This window comes from Eumetopias jubatus, unplaced genomic scaffold (assembly GCF_037043125.1).
Source record: "Eumetopias jubatus isolate StellerSeaLion01/CBP00866 unplaced genomic scaffold, mEumJub1_p1.0 scaffold_1, whole genome shotgun sequence".
Lineage (NCBI taxonomy): Eukaryota > Metazoa > Chordata > Mammalia > Carnivora > Otariidae > Eumetopias > Eumetopias jubatus.
Genome location: NW_028274807.1, coordinates 212,894,212 through 212,917,679, shown reverse-complemented (window position 1 = coordinate 212,917,679; position 23,468 = coordinate 212,894,212). Strand labels below are relative to the sequence as shown.

Sequence of the window (23,468 nt, the reverse complement as noted above, 5' to 3'; positions counted from 1 at the left end):
CTGAAATCATGCAAACCAGCCAGGGCTGAGCCTCAGGTGCTGCCTCACCCATTCCCTCCCGCGGAAACCAGAGAACAGGCTCTTACCCACCTTTTTTCCTCACTCCCTCTGCCTCCTGACCAAGTCTGGTGCTTCCCCATGTGGCTCTCTGTGGCATGGTGTGCCCCATCCTCTTGAGATCTGTGAGTAGAAACTTTCTTTTTTTAAGATTTTATTTAGAGAGAGCGAGGGAGAAAGAGCATGGGGGTGTGTGTGAGCAGGGGGAGGAGCAAAGGGAGAGGGAGAGAGAGAATCTCAAGCAGACTCTATGTCGAGCACGGAGCCGGACAAGGGGCTCTATCCCTTGACCCTGAGATCATGACCTGAGCAGAAATCAAGAGTCAGACACTTAACCGACTGAGCCACCCAGGGGCCCGAGCAATCTATATTTTTAATGGCCATCATCTCCTGATCTGTTGGCCTCACCATATCTGAAAAAGAATAAAACCTACATTTTAAAGCAAGTGCCAAGTGATATGCAGAGAGCTGGAGATAGAGAGCAGATAACAGATGTACCACTCCCCACGTGAGGCTCACAGCCAGAGGGGGGAACATAGTCCACCTTATAGATGAACGTCCACACGCAGGCTGCGGAGATGCAGAGGGCACCCCACCAGCTATCCAGAGAGAACAGCTACTGAATGGAGACCTGCAGGGCAAGCAGGTGTTAGTCAGAGGTCAGACAGAGCAGGACGCCAGAGGGACCTGCCAAGCACAGGATGGCTGGGGCGGGAGATGGGGTGGGTAGCGGAAGATGAGGTGGGAGGAGACAGTCTATTCAGGGCCTCATATACCGAGCCAAGAAGGGTGACCTTCGTCGAAAGGGCACTGGGGAGCTGCTGAGGGATTAGCCGGGGAAGGGCTGTGGTCAGCCCTGTGTCTGAGCTCTGCCAAGGTCACGCAGAAGATGCAGTGCAGGGACATCAGCCCAGGCAAGAGAAGACTCAAGAGTAACAGCTTGTCTTCCCATGAGGGCTGTGAGGAGGGCCCTTCTGGTCCCTTTTGTGCTCTACACCAGCAAGAAATAATTCAGGAGATGTTTACTGAGATCTACTATGTGCCGGATTCCGTAGTTACAACACAGTGACAAGACAGATTTAGTCCCTACTGTCACGAAGATATTTTAGTTTTATTTTTCTAACAATGGGCTTACAATAGCATCTGAGGAATGCTGACATGACATAAAACAGGGACCTAGAAAAGAGAAAAAAAATTACTAAAATCAGAAATGAAAATGGGGTAGGGGCACCTGGCTGGCTCAGTTGGTAGAGCGTGCAACTCTTGATCTCAGCGTCATGAGTTCAAGTCCTACACTGGGCTGGAGATTACTAAATAAATAAATAAATAAATAAATAAATATTTTTTAAAAAAATATGGGGCATAACTACTGCCCTTACAGAAATTTTTAAAAAATGATTAGAAGAGGATATTATGAACAATTGCACACCAACTAATTAGATAATCTAAGTGAAACTAGCAAATTGCTAGAAACAAACTACCCAAACTGACTCGAGAAGTAACAGAAAATCTGGAAAGGGCTATTACAGGTAAGGAGATTCCATCAGCAATCAAAAACCGCCCAACAAAGAAAATCCAGGACCAGGTGGCTTCATTGGTGAATTCTACCAAACATCAAAAGAAGAATTAACACCAATCCTTCTCAAACTCTTCCCAAAAAAGAGAAGAGGAGGGAACACATCCTACCTTATTTTATTCTATGACATCAGCATTACCCTGATACCAAAGCCAAGTAAAGACATTGCAAGAGAACTACAGACCAATGTCCCTGATGAATATAGATGCAAAAATCCTCAACACATATCCCAGAAACGAATAATACACTATATGTTAATTAAATTGAGTTTAAATAAAATTTTTTTAAAAAATCCTCAACACCAGGGGCACCTGGGTGGCTCAGTCGGTTAAGTGTCGGCCTTTGGCTCAGGTCATGATCCCAGGGTCCTGGAACCGAGCCCCGTGTTGGGCTCCCTTGCTCAGCAGGGAGTCTGCTTCTCCCTTTCCTTCTGCAACTCCCCCTACTCATGCTCATGCTTTCTCTTGTTCTCTCTCTCAAATAAATAAAATCTTTAAAAGAAAACCCTCAACACCAGAGTAGCAAACTAAATCCAGGAGCGTATTAAAAGGATCACAAGGGGCGCCTGGGTGGCTCAGTCATTAAGTGTCTGCCTTTGGCTCAGGTCATGATCCCAGGGTCCTGAGATCGAGCCCCACACTGTGTTCCCTGCTCTGCAGGAAGCCTGCTTCTCCTTCTCCCACTTCCCCTGCTTGTGTTCCTTCCCTTGCTTTGTCTCTGTCAAAAAAATAAATAAAATCTTTTTAAAAAATTTAAAAAAATAAAAGGATCACGAATGATGAGCAAGTATCTTGGGAATGCAAGGATAGTTCAACATTTGAAAATCAATTTAATATAGCACATTAATAAAATGAAGGAAAAACAACACAGTCATTTCAACTGATACAGGGAAAAGCATTTGAAAAAACCCAGCACCTTTTTGTGATAAAAGTACTCAATAAACTAGGAGTGGAAAGAAACTTCCTCAACCTCATATGATAACGGGCATTTATGAAAGACCTGCCGTGAACATTACACTCAGCGGTTGAGAGACTGAAAGCTGTCCCCCTAAGATCAGAAACAAGAAAAAGATGCCCACTTTCATCACTTCCATTCAACATTGTGCTCAATGCTGGAGTTGGAACATTAGGCAAGAAAAGGAAATAAAAAAGGCAATCAAACTGGAAAGGAATAAACTATATTCACCAATGACATGATCATATGTAGAGAGAAAACCCTAAAGAACACACACACACACAATTAGAGCTAATAAAGCCAGCAAGTTGCAGAATACAAGCTCAACACATAAAAAATCAGTTGCATTTCTATAAAATAGCTATTTAAATTTAAATTTAAAAAACAATTCCGTCTACAATAGCATCAAAAAGAATAAAATACATAAGAATAACTTTAACTAAGGAAGTACAAGACTTATGACTGAAAACTGTAAAACATGCTTAAAGAAATTAAAGAAAACCTAAGTAAATGGAAAGACATCTCCTTGCTTATGGAAGACTTGACACAGTTAAGACATAAGACATAAGACAGTTAAGATGGCAGTACTCCCCGATGTAGTCTATAGATTCAGTGCAATCCCTATCAGAATACCAATGATCATTTTTGTAGAAGTGGAAGAACAGACTCTAAAGTTCATATGGAATTGCAGGGGGACACTGAACAACCAATCAAACAGAAACCAAGGGCCACCATGATGGGAGTGGGGCCAGCCAGGCAGGACTTGTCAGAACTCAAAGCTCCCTCTGGCTGCTACAGCTATGCATGTCCTCCCTCCGAGCAGACCCAGCCTGGTACTGGCCCTTGCTCGGCTCCGGAGTCCTGACACCTCCACCTGGTCAGATTTCTTCTTAACCAGGTTCACTAGGTCAAATCCACAGGGGCTGACTCTAAGAAATGCTGTGCGGAACCTTCCCTCACCCACCAAGAGAAAACAGATGAAAATAAATAGAGCTTTGTGGTTCAACCAGGGGTTGGGGAGGCCCGTCCCCATTCACCCCAGATATGTGGGAACCCTTGGGCCTCTGAAGAGTTTGAAAAACCACTGGCTTAGCGGGTGGAAATCAAGTCCTTAGGGTAGTACATAGAACTGATCACATTTTCTATTTCTTCTTGAGTCAGTTTTGGTAGCTTGTTTGTTTCTATGAATTTGTTCATTGCACTTAGGCTACCTAATTTGTTGGCATTTAATTGTTCATAGTATTGTCTTACAAACTTTTACTTCTGTGAGGTCCTGAGTTTTGTCCCCACTTTCATTTCTGATTTTAGTTATTTCCTCTTTTTTCCTTAGTCTAGGTAGTCTGTCAATTTTATCATAAAACCAACTGTTGGTTTTGTTGACTTTCTCTGTTGTTTTGGTATTCTCTATTCCACTTATCTTCACTATAATCTTTATTATTTCCTTCTTTCTTCTAGCTTTGGGGTAGTTTACTCGTCTTTGTCTAGTTCCTTAGGATATAAAGTGAAGTTATTAAGATCTTTCTTCCTTTTTTAAAAGATTTTATTTATTTATTTGACAGAGAGAGAGAGCACAAGCAGGAAGAGTGGCAGGCAGAGGGAGAAGCAGGCTCCCCGCTGAACAAGGAGCCCAATTCGGGACTCAATCCCAGGACCCTGAGATCATGACCTGAGCTGAAGGCAGATCCTTAATTGACTGAGCCACCCTGGCATCCCAAGTTCTTTCTTCTTTTTTAACGAAGGCATTTATAGCCATATACTTCTCTGAGCAGTTTTTGCTGCATCCCATAGGTTTTGGTATGTTGTGGGTTTTTTTTTTTTTTTAAGATTTTATTTACTTATTTGACAGAGAGAGAGAGAGAGCACAAGTAGGCAGAGTGGCAGGCAGAGGGAGAGGGAGAAGCAGGCTCTTCGCTGAGCAGGGAGCCCAATGTGGGGCTCGATCCCAGGACCATGGGGTCATGACCCGAGGTGAAGGCAGCCGCTTAACCGACTGAGCCACCCAGGCGCGCTGTATGTTGGGTTTTTGTTTTCATTCATCTCAAAATATGTCTTAATTTCACTTGTGATTTCTTCTTTGGCTCATTGGTATTTAAGAGTGCATTGTTTAAGGCATACAGATGGCCAACAGACAGACACATGAAAAGATGCTCAACATCACTCATCAGGGAAATGCAAATCAAGGGCTCCTGGGTGGCTCAGTTGGTTGAGCGACTGCCTTCGGCTCAGGTCATGATCGTGGAGTCCCGGGATCGAGTCCCGCATCGGGCTCCCTGCTCAGTGGGGAGTCTGCTTCTCCCTCTGACCCTCCCCCCCTCATGCTCTCTCTCTATCTCATTCTCTCTCTCAAATAAATAAATAAAATCTTTAAAAAAATGCAAAACAAAACCACAAGGAGATATCACCTCACACCTGTCAGCATGGCTAGAATCAAAAACACAAGAAACAACAGGTGTTGGCAAGGATGTAGAGAAAAAGGAACACTTGTGCTCTGCTGATAGGAATGCAAACTGGTGCAGCCATTGTAGAAAACAGTATGGAGGATCCTCAAAAAATTAAAAATAGAATTACCACTTGATCCAGTAATTCTACGACTGGGTATTTACCCAAAGAATACAAAAACACTAATTTGAAAAGATATACGCACCCCTATGTTTACTGCAGCATTACTTACAATAGCTAAATTATGGAAAGAGTCCAAGTATCCATCGATAGATGAATGGATAAAGACAACGTGGTACATATGCAATGGAATATTACACAGCCATAAAAGAAAATGAAACCTTCCCATTTGCAACAACGTGGATAGAGCTGGAGAGTATAACGCTAAGTGAAATAAGTCAGAGAAAGACAAATACCATATGATTTCACTCACATGTGGCACTTAAGCACCAAAATAAATGAACAAAGGAAAAAAAAGAGACAAAGCAAGAAACAGACTGTTAACTGCAGAGAACAAAGAGATGGTTACCAGAGGGAAGGGGGGTAAGGGACGGGTAGAATAGATGAAGGGGACTAAGACCACACTTACCACAATGAGAACTGAGTAATGTGTAGAAGTGTCCAATCACTATAATGCACACCTGAAACCAATAGAACACTGTATGTTAACTGGAATTAAAAAAAAAAAAAAGTGGTGGTTAAATTCCATATACCTGAGAATTTTCTAGTTTTCCTTCTGTCACTCATTTCTAGCTTCATTCCAGTATGGTTGGAGAGGTTAGTTTGATAGTTTGTATGATTTCGACCTTTTAAAATACATTGCGACTTGTTTTGTGGCCTGACCACAAAACATACTGGCAGTCTATACTGGTGGATGTATATTTGAGAAGAATGTGTGTTCTGCTGTTGTTTGCTGGAGTATTCCCAATATATCGAGTAGGTCTGGTTACAACTATTGTTGAAAATGGAGTATTGAAGTCACCATCTACTACTGTAAAAGGGTCTATTTCTTCCTTCAATTCCGCCAATGTTTGATTCATATTTTCTGGGGCTCTGTAGTTTGGTACATATATGTTTATACTTTAAAAATTTTTTTAGGGGTGTCTGGGTGGCACAGTCGTTAAATGTCTGCCTTCAGCTTGGGTCATGGTCCTGGGTCCTGGGATCAAGCCCCGCATCAGGCTCCCTGCTCAGCAGGAGGCCTGCTTCTCCCTCTCCCACTACCCCTGCTTGTGTTCCCTCTCTTGCTGTGTCTCTCTCTGTCAAATAAATCTTTCAAAAAAAATAATAAAATAAAAAAATAAAAAATAAAAATAAAATCTTTAATAAATAAAAAATAAAATAAATAAAATATATCTTTTTAAAGTTTTTAAAAAATTTTTAAGCTATCTCTACACCCAATGTGTAGAACCCACAACCCTGAGATCAAGAGTCGCACACCACCTACTGAGCCGGCCAGGCGTCCTGGTAGGTATAGGTTTATAATTATTGTATCTTCTTGATAGATTGACCCTTTTATCAGTAGGTAATGTTCTTCTTTGTTTCTTATAACAATTTTTCACATAAAGTCTATTTTGTGTGATATTAGTATAGATATCGCAGCTCTCTTTTAATTACTATTTACATGGAATTTCTTTCCCCCTCTCTTTCATTCCAATTTATTCGTGTCTTTGGATCTAAAGTGAGTCTCTTGTGGAAAGCATACAGCTGGATCATGTCTCTTATCTCTTCTGTCACTGTCTACCTTTTCTTTGGAGAGTTTAATCTACTTATCTTTAAAGTAATTACTGGGGTGCCTGGGTGGCTCAGTCGTTAGGTGTCTGCCTTTGGCTCAGGTCATGATCCCAGGATCCTGGGATTGAGCCCTGCATCGGACTCCTCGCTCAGCAGCGAGTCTGCTTCTCCCTCTCCCACTCCCCCTGCTTGTGTTCTCTCTCTCGCTGTCTCTGTCAAATAAATAAATAAAATCTTTTTTAAAAAAAGTAATTACTGATAAGAAAGGACTTACTTCTGCTATTTTATTATTTGTTTTAAAGGTGTGTCTTAGGGTGCCTAGGTGGCTCAGTTGGTTAAGCGACTGCCTTTGGTTCAGGTCATGATCCTGGAGTTCCAGGATCAAGTCCTGCATTGGGCTCCCTGCTCAGCAGGGAGTCAGCTTCTCCCTCTGACCCTCCCCCCTCTCATGTGCTCTCTCTCAAATAAATAAATAAAATCTTGAAAAAAAAAGTGTGTCTTATACCTATTTTGTTCCTTAATTTGTTCTTACAATTTCCTCTTGTGTTTCATTGATTTTTTTTATAGTGTACCACTTTGATTCCTTATTTCATTTTCTGTATATGTTCCATTATTTTCTTACTAATTACCTAGGGTTACAGTTAGTGTCTTCAACTTGTGACAATCCAGTTCAAATTAATACAGCTTATCTTCAACAGTATACAAAACTCTGCTCTTATACAGCTGCATTCCTTCCCCTTTATATTGTTACTGTCACAAGTTGCATCTTGATACATTGTATTCCCATTAACATACCTTTATAATTCTTGCTTTATGCACTTGTTTCTTCAATCATACAGAGGGAGAAAAAGGAGTTGCAAACCAATAATACAATAATAGTCACTTTACATTCACTTACGTGGTTACCTTTCCAGTGTTATTTCTTCCTGTGACTTCGAGTTGCTATTGAGTGTTCATTTCAGTCAGAAGGACTCCTATTTAGTATTTTTTTGTAGGGCAGGTTTATTAGCTACAAAGTCTCTTAACTTTTGTTTATCTGGGAGTATCTTAGATTCTCTTTCATTTTTTTTAAAGGTTTTATTTATTTATTTGTTTGAGAGAGAGAGAGAGAGCACGAGAGGGAAGAGGGTCAGAGGGAGAAGCAGACTCCCTGCTGAGCAGGGAGCCCGATGTGGGACTTGATCCCGGGACTCTAGGATCATGACCTGAGCGGAAGGCAGTCGCTTAACCAACTGAGCCACCCAGGCGGCGCCCAATTCTCTTTCATTTCTGAAGGATAGTTTTACCAGATACAGAATGCTTGGTTGACGGGTTTTTTCCTTCCATTACTTTAAAAGCCTTTCACTGTTTTCTGGCCTCTGTGATATCTGATCAGAAATCAACTGTTATTCTCATTGGAGATCCCTTGTATGTAACGAGTCACTTCTCTCTTGCTGCTTTAAAGGTTCTCCCTTTCTTTTTCCTTTTTTAAATAAAGATTTATTTATTTATTTTAGAAGGGGAAGGGGCAGAGGGAGGGAGAAACTCAAGCACACTCTGCTCTGAGCGCGGAACCCGATCTCATGACCCAGAGATCACAACCTGAGCTGAAACTAAGAGTCAGACGCTTCACTGACTGTGCCACCCAGGTGCCCCTCTTTATTTTCCAATAATTCAATTATAATGTCTTGGTGTGGATCTCTTTGATTTTTTCTGCTTGGGATTTGCTGAGCTTCTTGCACATACGGATTCATGATTGTTACTAAGTGTTCACTCAGTTTCTTTGAACAGTTTTTTTTTTTTTTCTCTTCTGCCTCTGGGATGCCCATTATACGCTCACTTATACACTTAATGGTGTCCCAAAGGCGTCTCAGGTCCTGTTCATTTTTCTTCATTCTTTCTTCTTTTGACTCCTGGATAATTTCAACTGACTGATTTTCAAGTTCAGTGGTTCTTTCTTTTGCCCACTAAAATCTTTTGAAACTCTCCAGGGAAATTTTCATCTTGTCTTACTTTCTAGCTCCAGAATTTTTTTTTCCTGGTAAAATAATTGACTTTTATTTTTAAGGTTGACAAATTCTAGAGCACAACACTAAAGGGGACCTCTTAAGGGAAAAGGAGGGCAGGAGACATTGAATTCTCAGGTGTCAGCAAGTGGTACTACTGACCAACAACTTTTGGTTTATTCTTCTCATGTAACAAGAAGTCCAGAGGTTGGCAGTCCATGGCTGGTGCAGCAGCTCCTCGAGGCATGCTATTGGGATCCAAGTGCCTTGAATCTTTCCATGTACCACCCAGAGAAAGGATCTGCCTTCCTTAGGCCAAAAAATGGCTCCAATATTCCTAGGTTTCATGTACGTGCTCCTTGATGTAGCAGGATGTAGCGAGAAGGACAAAGGTTCGTGCTTGCCAGATCTGCTTTCTTGTATCAAACACCTGGTAGCTTTATTAAGCAGAATTCTACTTGTATCTCTCTTTTTTATAGTGTTATTAACTACAGTCTCCATGTTATACATTAGATCCTCTCTTCTATCAAGATCCCTTCTATTAGAAGCTCACTTGTACAAGATCCACTTTTATCTCTAAAATTGCCAGAGCTGTTATATGGCTACCTTTAGCAGGAGCTGGGGAAGTATTCTTAAATAGGCACATTATCATCTTCCTCCAAAGTGGGCTTCTGCTAATGAAGAAGATGCAACAGGTGATCTGTTTAATGACAAAATCCTCTGTAGCAATTATGTTAAATTTTTTAATTTTACTGATCTGCAAAAATTCTCAGACTATGTCATGTGAAAAGCAGGACAGAAAACATATGTAATATAATCTCAATTTTGTTTAAAAAATATATACCCCACACGTGGGAGTTCCAAAATGTTAACAGTAGTTAATATCTACAGAGTTAGCCTCATGTCAAAGGAGTATTGACAGACAAAATTTTTTTTTACAAAGTTGAATTTCCTTTTATTTGTCCTAAAATGCTGACTTTCAAACTTGAAGGGACTTCAATTATTCCATGTAGTTTCGATAACATTCTCTTATCTTTTCAGACCAGAGTCAAAATATTCGTACAGTATTCATACTGCAGCACCTTCCACCCACCCTTTGGTCGCTTGAACTGCCCTTCTTTGGTTCTTTTTCTGCTTTCTCAGATCTTTCTTGTAGTGTAGTAAGCAGAACTGTACTGGGTATTCCAGCTGCAGTTTGATCTATCATTGTTGGAATGGCTTCTGCTACGCCATGGTCTTCCAGCCGGTCTACTGTTTCTAGGACTATAAGATCTTCTATAGTTGTAATCAAAGGACCGGCTTCTTGATCTTCTTCTTTCATAACTCCGGCTTCTAGAACGTCTGTATCTGTCATAATCATCATAGCGTGAAGAGCTGTATACATTCCTCCCTTCCTTGGCTTTCATTTGATTTGGAGTCTTTCGATCCCCCTGTGCAAACTGCATTTCAATTTGGCGTCCACAAATCCACTTTCTGTCCAAATTATGTAAAGCGTCTTTGGCATCACGGACATCCTCAAATTGAACATAACCAAATCCTCTTGGACGGCGCATGTAGAAATCAAGTGGAACATACGCATCAACTATAGGACCATAACAACCAAATTCTCTTCGTAAATCTTCGGACCTGGTGTCGGCCACGTTCCTTACGAACAGAGACGTGTTGTGGGGGGGGGCGCAGGTAGCGGGACATGACGGCAACGTGAGTCTCGGCAGAGGTACTAACGGGCTCAGTAAACTGTCCGCGTATCCGGCGGCGGAGCCTCCGTAGACAAAATTTTTTATCATACTAAATTTTTTCTGAATTTTCTATAATGAACTTGTATTATCTTTAAATAGAAAAAAAAAGTGTCACTTTAAAAAACATCCCATATACTCTTAAGGACGACTAAGTCCAAGATATTTACACTTACTCAGTTTCATCTTCATTGTCAAAAGAAAGGAGGCAACTGTTTTTGATTTGCTTTTGTGAGTTCCTTTTAACTGAGTCCTGCTTATTTATTTCATCTTCATTTGCCTTCCTCTGTTTTGAGCTTGCTGTTAAACCTGAGTATTTTTCATCCGAGGAACGTTAGACTGGTTTTCGATACATGATTCTTCCATCAGCTATAGCCAGTTCTTCATCTGCTTTGGCAGCCTTTATTTCTGCTTTAATTTTCATGACTTCTTCAACTGACAGGTCTCCCTTTTTTAAAACCACCACCACTTGGGGCTGTTCATCTTCTTTGTCACTGTGATCACCATCTTCATTTGGGGGCTGAGGCTGGATTCTCTTGGTTCCCATGGTAGGCCCTTCCCTGTAGCCAACCTGTTCCTTGAAGCGAGCCAGTAACGCCAGTTCGGCTGGCTGCACGTACGAAACCTGGTTCCGCTTGCTCATAGCTGCTCCCGGGAAAAACAAGTTCCTGGGGCCACCTGGAGATGGTCCATTGGCGACCTCTATTTGTTTCTTTCATACAATTTTTCTTATTCATAGTCTGTATCTGATGAAACATCGTTCTCCATATTTCCCCTAGTTCTTTGTCTATGGTTCCCCTTAGCTTTTTAAGTATATTTAACACAGTTGATTTAAAGTCTTCTTCAAGTCTAACGTATGTGTGTCCTTAGGGGTCACTTATTAGTTTCTTATCTTCCTGCAAATGGGCCATACTCCTGTTGCTTGGCATGCTTCATTTTTGTTGTTGTTGAAAATTAGGCAATTTGAATATTACAATGTGGTAATTCTGTAAATCAGATTTGTCCCCCTCTGGCTTTGTTGTTGTTTGCTGTGGGTTGCAGTTGTCTGAATGACTTTTCTAGAATATTTTTTTAAAACTATTTCTTGTTGTGTGTGGTCTCTGAAGTGTCAGTTCCTTTAGCTTCTGATCAGCATTTGTTAGACATTTCTTAAATGCCTGAAGGAAGAAGGAGACAAGGGGTAGGCGGAGGGGGAGAAAGCTGAAAGAGGAAAGAGGAAGAGGGCAGGGTGGAAGGAAGGAAAGAGGAGAGGAGACAAAGTACTTCCTGGTGTTTGCAGACTGACTCTGTGTTGGGGCACTCCTGTAACTCCAAGCCAGGTTGCTTACAACTCGGCCTTAGCCTTCACTTCCTGCTAAAGATCAGCCACAGGTGAACACTTAGGGGCTTCTAAAATCTTTCCTGAGCATGCATCCTGCCTCAGGCACGGGAAGTTTTTCAAAGCCATTATTCCCCCAAGTAGCTCCTCCCCAAGTAGCTCCTCCCCCGGCTTCTCCTCTCAGGCTTTCAGCATGTCTGTTGTTTGTCCCAACTGTAATCTTTCCCCCCATGTGGCAGCACCTTGTTCATCTGCCTTTCAGCTGTACTCAAGGAATGCCCTCTGCATAGTCCCTTCCTGCTTTGAGAGAGTTACAAAGTGGGCAAAAGAGAGGCCAGTGCCTTGCATCTTTCCTCCAAGGAACCCCCAGACAGGTCAAAACAGGTGCACACAATTCCTCAGGAACAAGGAATTTTTGTTTCATTTTGTTTTGGGGGAGGAGGTAACAGATCATTCTATTTGAAGGAATGGTACAAGTGAACAAAGTCAAGTGGACATTCTAACACAACTGAGAGAAGAGGGAACGGTACAAACAGCGTGTGTGCGCTACCTGGCATGGACATTCCTCGTAGCTGCAGGGAAGCCCACCAAAGGCTCAGCGGTCATCACTGTCCCCAGGTGTCCTCATAAAAAAGATACTCTGACATGCAGGGGTTCTGGGGTCCCATCTTGTGCAAGCTGGTTACGTGATTGCCCAATTCTTTGATAGATTTCATCCTCTCATTCAATGTAGTTACACAAATGACTTGGCCATCTTTGTCAATGGCCGCTTTGTACAAGTTCTGGTTGTGACTGATTCACATTTTGCACCAAGCGTGACTTCTGCCCCACTGTATCCAGCCTGCTCTCCCAGGTCCCACAGTCGGCTTTCTTGCTCTCCTGAGGGGAAACTCGGCCACCGTGTGGGTCCTACAGCGCCATCAGTTTCTCAGCACGGTCCCTCTCCTTGTGAGTTTGATGAGGAAAATCAGTGGCAACATTCCTCAAAGCCAGTTCATCGTGGTCAAAATAGAAAGATGTGGACGGGTAGATGCAGGAGGCACAGAATTCCAAGTGGATCCAGTGGTTGATGGTGGCCTCCAGGTCCTGGAGGTGGTCCGAGCCCACCTGCAAGGGGGGACAGGGTTGTCACAGGTGGCTTTGGAGGGTGGTGGCTGGGCAGCACTGGAGTGGCAGCTGGTGCCTTGGAATGGGTCCAAAGGTGCTGTGAGCAGGTGTCGGCACTCTTGGACTGGGACAGCGTGAGTACCACGAACGCCTTTGAGAGCCTGTTCTCTGCCAGGCCGTGTTCCAGAATGTGAGGCTGCATAGTGAACGACAGAAACTAAACCCCCTGGCCTCTCATGGCTCACATTCTAGGGTATGGCCTCTCAGCCTTAGCACTGTTGACACTAGGGGCTGGATACTTCTGTGTTGTCGAGGGCCATGCTGGGCATCATAGGGTGTCGAGCAACATCCCTGGCCTCCACCCACTAGATGCCACTGGCATTGCTCCCTGGTTGTGACGCCCCAAACTGTCCCCAGACAAAAATCCCTGGCTCCCCCACCCACACTGGGAACCACGGCTCCACTGAGAAACTGGGGGGATCCAAGTTTCCATCCTGTCTCACCGGCTGTATTGCTGTGTGTTATGTTTAAACCACTGACCCTGTTTGACCCCGATCCCTTAGGAGCTGTAGTTTCAAAGGATGCGACCACCATCGTCGGCTTGCAACGTGGCAGGTCCTGTACCAAGGAATTCTATATCCACTGATGTGACAACTGAGGCTCGGGCTGGTCAGTCCTGTGCCCAAGGAGTCAGGGCTGAGCTGCTAGGCTAGGCACCCCCTATCCGCTGGGCTATGCGGTGCCTCTGTTAAAAAGGAAGGGAGGAGTCCGAAAGCCCAGGCTTTCGGGACCCCAGGCTGTACCCAAGTTGACAGCAGCAGGGCATAGGGGATGGGGGGCTGGGTGGCATGGTGCTCAGCCCGAAGCTGCTGTGGGTCTCTCCCCCAGCTGACTAGATGCCAGAGTCATGGTGGGGCCTGGTCACCAGGCGCGTGTTTGGGTGCTGCGGGGCAGGGCTGTATCTGGAGGCGAGTTGTCGGCTTCCTCCTGGGCTGCTGGTGCCAGCTGGTGCCAGTCAGCATGGGGGCAGGGCCTGGCCCACCCGGCAAGGCCAGCTACCTCCTGGGGCTCACGGGGTGGGACCTGCAGAGGGTTTAACGTGTCCTGGCTCAGGTCCACAGCCGATGGGGAGTCCTGTGACTGCCGAATCCAGATGACGGGACCTGGGGGGGGCGGTCACCTCCGGTGAGCTCCTGTGGGCTTCTAGCTGAGCGAGCAGTCCCCCCTCCTCCAGTATCACCCAGACAAGGAGGCCCATGCGTCCGCTCCCTCTACCTCCTTTGTACCCCATTTTCCCCTTTCTGTCCATCCCCAGTGACAGATCTGCCCCTCAGGGTTTTAAAGTGTAGGTTTTATTATTATTCAGGTATGGTGAGGCTAACACAGCAGGAGACTGTTACTCACAGATCCCAGGAGGAGGGGGCACCGCACACCATGTGGGGCCACACGAGGAAGCACCAGGGTCGCTCAGGAGGCAGAGGGAGCAAGGCAGAGACATGAGCAGGAGCCTTTATTGTGGTTTCTATGGGACGGAAAGGCAGGGTCAACAGTCTCAGGACTGGCTGGTTTGAATAATCTCTGCGGGCTCTGGGGGGTAGGGGCAGGCCTAGTTGTCTGGCCCCGGGCCCTGGGGACATTAGGGCAAGGGAACATTGCCTCCTGGAGTGTGGCAGCCTGCTAAGGGGGTGGTCAGAGGAGGAGCGGTGGCAGGCGAGGTGTGTGCTATCTCTAGGGATCAGCTAGCCCTGGGAGGGGCAGTCCCTCCCACAGCAGCCAGGCCCCAAGAGCTCAAAGCATCAGAGTATAGAAAATAAAAACCACAACTGACACATTCCTCACCTCTCTGCTCTCACCACCCATTCTCCCCTCTTGCCTGTTTCTGCAGCCACCCTGTTTGGCAGGGGATAAACGCCAAGGATGCCTCTCCAGTCTCCCTGACCCCAAGAAACCTGGCCTCCTTGACCCCTCTTGCCAACTGTCCCCGTCACCTCCTGCACAGGCTCCACGGAAGCCTGACAGCAGCCCGTGTGGCCTGAGGGACCCCGGTGGCTCCCTGAGGGCTCCTGCCTGCCTCGGCTTCAGAGACACACCCACTCTGGATTCTTCTCCTCTCCTTTCCAGTCATCTCTGAGACAAGAGCATTTTCTCACGGTTCTGTCCCTGGTCCCTTTCTCTGAGGTCAGGTTGAGGCCACACAACCGCCCCCATTTGGTATTTTTGCTGCTGATAAAGGGATTGGAGGTGCCTCCTGGGCTACGTGTCCAATTATGAACTTTTGAACGCAAAATTCACTTTCCCTTTAGCCCTGTTGGCTAAAAAAATCAGAGATGTCTCTTCCTGGGGGTGGGGGCGAAAAGACCTGGGCCCAGGACACCTTAAAGAACCTGAGAAGGCTTTCCAAGTCTGCAACGTGAAGCAAAGACTGGGGCTTTTTGATCTTATTATGTATGTGTGACTCTTGGGGGATGGAGTGGGGAGAAAGCAGACAGGGGTCCCTGTCTGCTTCATCTCGGTGTTCTCAGCCTGAGAATGTCTGGTCCACCCAAGGCCTGACCCTCAACCTGCATACACAGAGTCCTCAGCATCTAATGGGAGAGACAGCAGGCCTGGGGTACGGCGTAGCTCGTGCCCCAAGAGAGGCGGAGGCCAGCCTGACCGCCCAGTGGCCGCCCCCCGCGCCCCCTTCCCCGACTCTGGCTCCAGAGTGAACGCACGCCTGTCCTGAGTTCCCTGTGGGCGAGGTAACAAATTACCTCAAGCATGGTGGCTTAAAACAATACAAATTTCTGATCTTTCAATTGTGGAGGGCAGAAGTCCTAAAATCAAGCTATTGGCTGGGCCAAGAGCCTCCTGGAGGCTCTGTGGGCCATCTGTGTCTTCACCCCCTCCAGCTTCCAGAGTGGCCCGTGCTCCCTGGCACGCGGCCTTCTTCCCCCCTGCAAAGCCAGCAGTGGAGCACCTTCCAGGCTCTCTCTGCGCCCCACTTCTGTTGTCACTCTCCTCTGCTCTGACCCTCCTGCCTCCCTGTCCTAAGGACCCTTGTGATGACGTTGGGCCACCAGGATAACCCAGGATCATCTTCCATCCCCAGAGCCTTAACTTAACTACATCTGCCAAGTCCCTTCTGCTACTGAAGGTGACATATTCTCAGGTTCTGGGGATGAGGACATGGACATCTGGAGGGGGGACATTATTTTGCCTGCCACAGCACCCACGGAACACTTCTTGGGGGAAGTGATATATGGACCCAGTTCTGGAAAACGGTGGGTGGGGATGGGGGTGGGGGAGAATTCAGGCCCCTGGAACAGGGCACATCAAACAGCAGGCCCCCTGAATACCTGACCCAGATGTGATCTGAAGGCCCTTAACATCAGCCCAAGAACCTAGGCAAGGGAATCCCCTCTCCAGGCTTGGTTCTGCCAAGTGGGCCGATTTTGCCCCCAGGAGATACCTGGCAATGACTGGAGAGATAACTGGTTGTCAAGAGATGGCTAGAGATGCTACTAAATGTCCTGCCCCCCACCCCCTTAAGAATCCTCCGGCCCAAAGGTCAGTGGCCTCAAGAATGAGAAGCCCCGCTCACAGCATAGCTACTAACAGCTGCTTCCTGGCCCTGTTTCTCCAAACCCGGAGGGGCTCCCCCTCACCCTCTTGGAGGGTGTCTGTCTGCTCAGTGACCTTTGGCCTTTCACACTAGTCCCGCCTTTCTTGGGAAAAGCAGCTTTCAGTTCCTCCTGACCCTTGGCCTGCCCTGGGTACACTTGGGTGGGTTGAACACTCCTCACTGGGGAAGGCGAAGGCCCAGGAAGATGGCTGGAAGAGCGGCCATGCTTTCTCCTCACACCACCCCATCCCAGCCTACCCTGCCCCACTCCACCCCAGGCTGACCACTCTGGCCTCTGGGTCCCCTCACACACGGGGAAGGTGAGGCAGATGGTGTGCTAGGGACACTGGCTACTGGGTGGGGACTAAGCTAGCTCACTCACAAAGCACAGGACAGCAGACGGCAGGACCCATGACAGGAGGAGGCGTGCCCTTCTTGCTCGCCAGCCGTGGAAGGGACCCCAAAGTGGGTGGCCTGATTCACTGGCGGGGGTGACAGGGGCAGGCCCTGCCAGAATGGGATAAACCCGGGCTGGGGTCTCAGTGCTACTGGTCCTCCCAGGAAGGGCCCGCTTCTTCCCCCTTCAGCCAGCAAATCTTTGACACCTACTGGCTGCCAGGCCCTGTGCTGGACACCGGCAGTGACAAGACTCAGCCAGTCTCTCAGGGAGCCACAGTGGCCAGGGAGAGCAGGGCTCATGCTGGCAGCTGCTTAACTAAACTGGACCCTGTGCCGGGGGGGAGTGGGAGATGGGGGCGGGTCTCACCACCGTTCTCATTTCGGCACCATGCTCATCTGCGTGAACAGGTGGGCTGCGCTACTGGGGGAAGGGACTGGGGACGCTGGCCAGGGGAAAGGAGGGAGGCAGGGGTCTGGGCAGAGCAAGGCCTGGTGCGGCGGCACAGAGGGGAAGAGGAAGGAGAGCATGTGTCCAGTGGGGCCTCCCCTCGGTGTTAGCCCAGCAAAACCCTTGCTCCCGGGGGTAGGAAAGCTGCTCGGAGAAGATGGCCAGTCCCCCCCGCTGCTCCTGGATCCCCTCTCCTGCTCCTATGCCGGCTGTAGCTCATCTGGCCAGCCTCTGTGGACACCCGTGGGGCCCCTCAGCGGGCCTGAGCCCCTGATGTACGGCTCCCCATCCTCCCACTGGGGCTCCAGGCCAGCCCCACCCACCAGAGAATCCTGTCTCCTTAACTGCAGAAGGCTGGGCCGTGCCCATGGGTGACGAGGGCCTCCTGGGCTCCTCTGCCCACCCTTGCTGAGACCCAGCAAGGGTCTTACCTAGGGGGACAGACCGAACTGTGTGCCCCCTCCAAAATTCATGTGTTGCAGCCCTAACCTGCAGGGCCTCGGGATGTGACTGTATTTGGAGGGAGGGCCTCTGAAGAGTGATTGAGTTAAAATGAGGCCATTAGGGTGGGCCCTAATCCAATGACTGGTGTCCTTATAAAAAGGAGAAAATAGGACACAGATGCACACAGAAGGAAGACGTGTGAGGACACAGGGAGAAGGTGGCCATCTGCAAGTCAACGAGGGACGCCTCAGAAAGAACCAGCCCTGCCAACACCTTGATCTTGGGCTCCTTGCCTTCAGAACGAACCAGGAAGAAATAGTTTTTTTAATAATAAAACGATTTTACTTAAAATGTACCTTCATACACATATAACAACATCAAACATTTATTTAGGGGCGCCTGGCTGGCTCAGTCGGTGGAGTGTGCGACTCTTGAGGAGATCTCGGGGTTGTGGGTTCAAGCCCCAGGCTGGGTGGAGAGATTACTTAAGAACAAACAAAAAACATTTATCTGATGCTCTCAATGTGAGGGAACAGACTTCTGCTGTCCCTGACCCACCCAGACTGGGCTGCTCTGTTACGGCTCTGCAGCCAGGGCACACCAATCTGCCCAGGATGGACCTGAGTAAGACAGCAGCATATCGGGTACTAGGGATGTGGGGAGGGAACGAAGAGCAAGACAGACCCTTTCTCCATGGTCTCGGTTTCTCCTCTCTCCCACACAGACCTAGTGCTTTAACTGCATCCTGGGAATGTCCCCTTCCCTCCAAACTCAACCATCTCAGGCTACCGGGCCCCAGCTGAATGGGGGAGTGTAACAGCACCCCAGAGATGCCACTGCGAACCCATGACCTCACCCGCTGTGCTCTCCTTTCCCAGAGTGGTCTATGCAAACCTTGTCCTCGGGACCCTCCTCTCTCCTAGACCCCCACCCCCACCCCCACCCCACTGCTTATCTGCATTCTACTCAGTCTTTCCTCCTGTCCATCCCCTGGGGGTTGAGGCTAGGGCCTCTCTTGGTACTGGCCTGCTCCTTCCCCTTTCTCCACTCTCCCCTGAACTCTTCCAGCCTCGGGGGGAGGGCTGTGTGTCCTGTTCTCTCATCACATCATGGGCTGTTTGGCCCTGTGGTCCCAACCCCTGTCCCCTCTCTGCCATCCTCTGGGAGCGTGTGACCTTGGGCTCACTTGATCCTTCTGTAAAACGGGGCTAACAGGCCCCAGCTGAGGCTTACCGTGAGGACTGAGCTGCATCCTGGGTGGCTCCGTCGGTTGTGCGTCCAACTCTTGATCTCAGCTTAGGTCGTGATCTCAGGGTCGCAAGTTTGAGCCCCACATTGGGCTCCATGCTGGGAGGGGAGCCGACTTAAAAAAATAATAAAAATTAAAAATTTTTATTTTATTTTTTTTTAAGGTTTTGTTTATTTATTTGACAGAGAGATAGAGAGCACAAGTAGGCAGAGAGGCAGGCAGAGGAAGAGGGAGAAGCAGACTCTCCACTGAGCAGGGAGACCGACGTGGGGCTCGATCCCAGGACCCTGGGATCATGACCTGGGCCAAAGGCACCCGCTTAACCAACTGAGCCACCCAGGTGCCCCAAAATTAAAAATTTTTAAAAAAGGAACTGCAGCCACACAGTGGTCAGCCTGGAGGCCAGGAGCCACTCTTATTCCACATGGTTGCGGGCCTCTACCTGTCTTTTCTAGCAGGTGTGCAATTCATTAAGCCAGCGTTATCTCTGGGCATTTGGATCGGTGCCAAGCTGAAGGTAACCCACTGGAGACCAGAAGAAACGTCCTCTGGCCAACAGCCCTTCCTTGGCGGCTCTGGATGACTGTCAGTGCTACAACCACAGGAGCAGAACGTGAACCTTTTCCTATGCTGGTCAGGTAGCTTCCAATGGGTGTCAGCTTCACTTGGCTGCTGCCCCCGGGAAAGCCAGTGCTGGGGTTCCTGGCAAGGCCAGAATGATCGACACCTTGGGGCCTTACCCTTGGGCCCCTTGGTAGACCTGCTCTGGGGTTTGCTGACCCCCCCGCCCCGCCCCGAACTGTTTCTTATCTTTGCTCCTTTGGTTCTTACCAATTTGCATGAGCTCTTAACAGACTGATAACACCTGGCTTGTTCCTATCACACAACCTGCTCTCGACTGCACACAGGCGTGCAGCACCATGAGAAATATGTGCTTTTGGATATGCTGTCTGGGGGTCTGGGAGGTTTGAAGATTTTGTGATGTGGGGAGTGTGGGTGTTGCCAGGGGCGGGGGGCAGGACCCGGTAACGGAAACACCCGTCCTCGGTGCTCCTGCCCCAGCACATCAGGGGCCGGTGGGAGGCACTTTGCATGCAGGCGACAGCATACGTGAGTCCCGGGCCTGCTTCCTGCGAGTCGCCAGATGAAGAACCAGGCTAGAGACGTGTTGCCACAAGTTGACTGCCTGCTAATGACCGACAAGCATGAAGCCTCCACCTCATTTATAAAGAAAAGATTGGGGAAAACAGTTCGGTGGTTCCTCAAAACATTAAACGTAGTTACCAGAGGACCCAGCCATCCCACTCCTAGGTACTGACCCAAGAGAAAGGAAAACATATGTTCATATAAAAACTTGTCCGTGAATGTTCACAGCAGCCTTATTCACAATAGCCAAGAAGTGGGAAAAGCCCCCATGTCCATCACGTGATGAATGGATAGAGGAAATGTGGTGTTGCCACACGGTGGAATATTACTCAGGCATGAAGTCCCAATTCATACTCCAGCGTGGATGGACCTTGATGACAGGATGCTCAAACACAAAAGGCCATATGTGACATGATTCCATTTACATGAAGTGACCAGAACAGGCAAATCCATGGGGTCAGGAAATCGGTTCGTGGTCACCAGAGGCTGGGGAGTGACTGCTAATGGGCATGGGTTTCTTTCGTTTTGGGGTAAAGAAATGTTCTGGAATGAGACAGTGGTGATGTCTGCACAACTTTGTGAATATATTAGAAACCCCTGACATTTCACTTAAAAAAAAAAAAAAAAACTTTTAAAAAGCAGCAGTGCAGAAAGTCCCGCAAATACATGGGAAATATATGAGCCAAGCAAGAAAGAGAACTTGTATGCCATGAAAAGGAAACATCAGAAATCTTAAAAACGAAAACTAAAAGTGATAGAGGCTACTACAGTCAGCACTGGACTGACGGTGACTGAGTAAGAACACCTGGAAGTGAAAGTGATTGCTATCAGGGCACCTGGGTGACTCCGTTGTTAAGCGTCTACCTTTGGCTCAGGTCATGATCCCGGGGTCCTGGGATTGAGCCCTGCATCGGGCTCTCTGCTTGGCGGGAAGCCTGCTTCTCCCTCTCCCACTCCCCCTGCTTGTGTTCCCTCTCTCGCTGTGTCTCTGTCAAATAAATAAATAAAATCCTAAAAAAAAAAAAAGTGATTGCTATCGATAACCCTCCAGGACAGCAGGGAAAGCCAAGCCACACCATGACCCCAGGAACCAGAGCTGCAGGGCCTTTCCTAACCTTCGACCTCAGGAGAGATAAAACACCCAATGTTGTTCTTGCCAGGAAGATACTGCAGTGGAATGGTTATGGGTCAGTTGCAGAAAGATCATTCTGGAAAGCAAAATTTGCCACACTTGTCCAGGTCAGTGACCCACGTTATCTCAGGTGGTGGTGTTCTAGGAGCCGAGGTTTTAAGACAAGAAGCGGATCAGGGAGCAAGCGGGGCTTTTTCCAGACGTGACTCTCTCCTGGTTTCGTGGAGTTTCCTCACAGCATGGCCCCCAAACGCCAGTCTTCACTCTTGCCTCAAACGAAGAAACCGAGACTACCTCCTGCCCCCAAGCTGCAGGAGACGTCGACATCTCAGCACTTGCCTAAGGGAGAAAAAGAACAGCAAGAAGCAATTGAACATATTGATGAAGTACAAAATGAAATAGACAGACTTAATGAACAAGCCAGTGAGGAGATTGTGAAAGTAGAACAGAAATATAACAAACTCCGCCAACCATTTTTTCAGAAGAGGTCGGAATTGATCGCCAAAATCCCCAATTTTTGGGTAACAACATTTGTCAACCATCCACAAGTGTCTGCACTGCTTGGGGAGGAGGATGAAGAGGCGCTGCATTATTTGACAAGAGTTGAAGTGACAGAACTGGAAGATATTAAATCAGGTTACAGAATAGATTTTTATTTTGATGAAAACCCTTACTTCGAAAATAAAGTTCTCTCCAAAGAATTTCATCTGAATGAGAGTGGTGATCCATCTTCAAAGTCCACTGAAATCAAATGGAAATCTGGAAAGGATTTGACGAAACGTTCAAGTCAAACACAGAATAAAGCCAGCAGGAAGAGACAGCATGAGGAACCAGAGAGCTTCTTCACCTGGTTTACGGACCATTCTGATGCAGGTGCAGATGAGTTAGGAGAGGTCATCAAAGATGATATTTGGCCAAATCCGTTACAGTACTACTTGGTTCCCGATATGGATGATGAAGAAGGGGAAGGAGAAGAAGATGATGATGATGATGATGAAGAAGAAGAAGAAGAATTGGAAGACATCGATGAAGAAGGAGACGAGGATGAAGGTGAAGATGAAGATGATGATGAGGGGGAGGAACGAGAGGAGGATGAAGGAGAAGATGACTAATGGAACACTGATGGATTCCAACCTTCCTTTTTTAATTTTCTTCAGTCCCTGGGAGCAAGCTGCCGTCTTTTTTTTTTTTTTTTTTCCTCCTCTTGTGCTCATTCGCCCTGTTTTTTGAAGTCTCTTTTCTCTCCCTTTATACCATGGTTCTCAACTTATTTTGGGGGGAAATACCTTGAGCAGAATACAGTGGGAAAAGAATCTCTACCCCTTTCTGTTCCAAATTCATTTTTATCCCTTCCTGTCTCAACAAAAACTTTATGGAATCAACACCACCGTGCTCTGTGGGAAAAAAGAAAAACCTTCTGCTCCCTTAGCTCTGCTGGAAGCTGGAGGGTGCTAGGCCCCTGTGTAGTAGTGCATAGAATTCTAGCTTTTTTCCTCCTTTCTCTGTATATTGGGCTCAGAGATTACACTGTGTCTCTATGTGAATATGGACAGTTAGCATTTACCAACATGTACCTGTCTACTTTCTCTTGTTTAAAAAAAAGAAAAAAAACTTAAAAAAAATGGGGTTATAGAAGGACAGCAAAGGGTGGGTTTGAGATGTTTGGGTGGGTTAAGTGGGCATTTTGACAACATGGCTTCTCCTTTGGCATGTTTAATTGTGATGTTTAACGGACATCCTTGCAGTTTAAGATGACACTTTTAAAATAAAACTCCTAATGATGACTTGAGCCCTGCCACTCGATGGGAGAATCAGCAGAACCTGTAGGATCTTATTTGGAATTGACATTCTCTATTGTAATTTTGTTCCTGTTTATTTTTAAATTTTCTTTTTGTTTCACTGGAAAGGAAAGATGATGCTCAGTTTTAAATGTTAAAAGTGTACAAGTTGCTTTGTTACAATAAAACTAAATGTGTACACACACACACACACACACACACACAAAAAGAAGCGGATCAGGTGCCTGGGTGGCTCAGCAGGTGAAGCGACCGACTCTTGATCTCAGCTCAGGTCTCGATCTCAGGGTTGTGAGTTACAGCCCTGCACTGGGCTCCATGCTGGGCATGGAGACGACTTAAAA

The 23,468-nt window shown here is 47.0% G+C and overlaps 2 protein-coding genes and 2 pseudogenes across 2 annotated transcripts in view; 1 reads left to right on the top strand and 3 right to left on the bottom strand.

The window, feature by feature from the left end:
• The window catches only part of CCL25 (C-C motif chemokine ligand 25), a 38,216-nt gene that overhangs the window by 8,406 nt on the left and 6,342 nt on the right, over positions 1–23,468 (bottom strand). The gene's annotated exons all lie outside the window — the stretch shown is intronic.
• On the bottom strand, positions 9,885–10,437 carry LOC114200867 (serine/arginine-rich splicing factor 10 pseudogene; annotated as a pseudogene).
• On the bottom strand, positions 10,654–11,174 carry LOC114200868 (uncharacterized protein KIAA1143 pseudogene; annotated as a pseudogene).
• Positions 21,568–22,897, top strand: LOC114200869 (protein SET-like). The gene has a single exon (XM_028093206.2). It carries the CDS (start codon positions 21,568–21,570, stop codon positions 22,438–22,440), a length of 873 nt encoding a protein of 290 aa, XP_027949007.1. The 3' UTR covers positions 22,441–22,897.

What these genes read in the sequence shown, in the direction of transcription:
- LOC114200869 (XM_028093206.2), top strand. Translation starts at nt 21,568, where the DNA reads ATGGCCCCCAAACGCCAGTCTTCACTCTTGCCTCAAACGAAGAAACCG.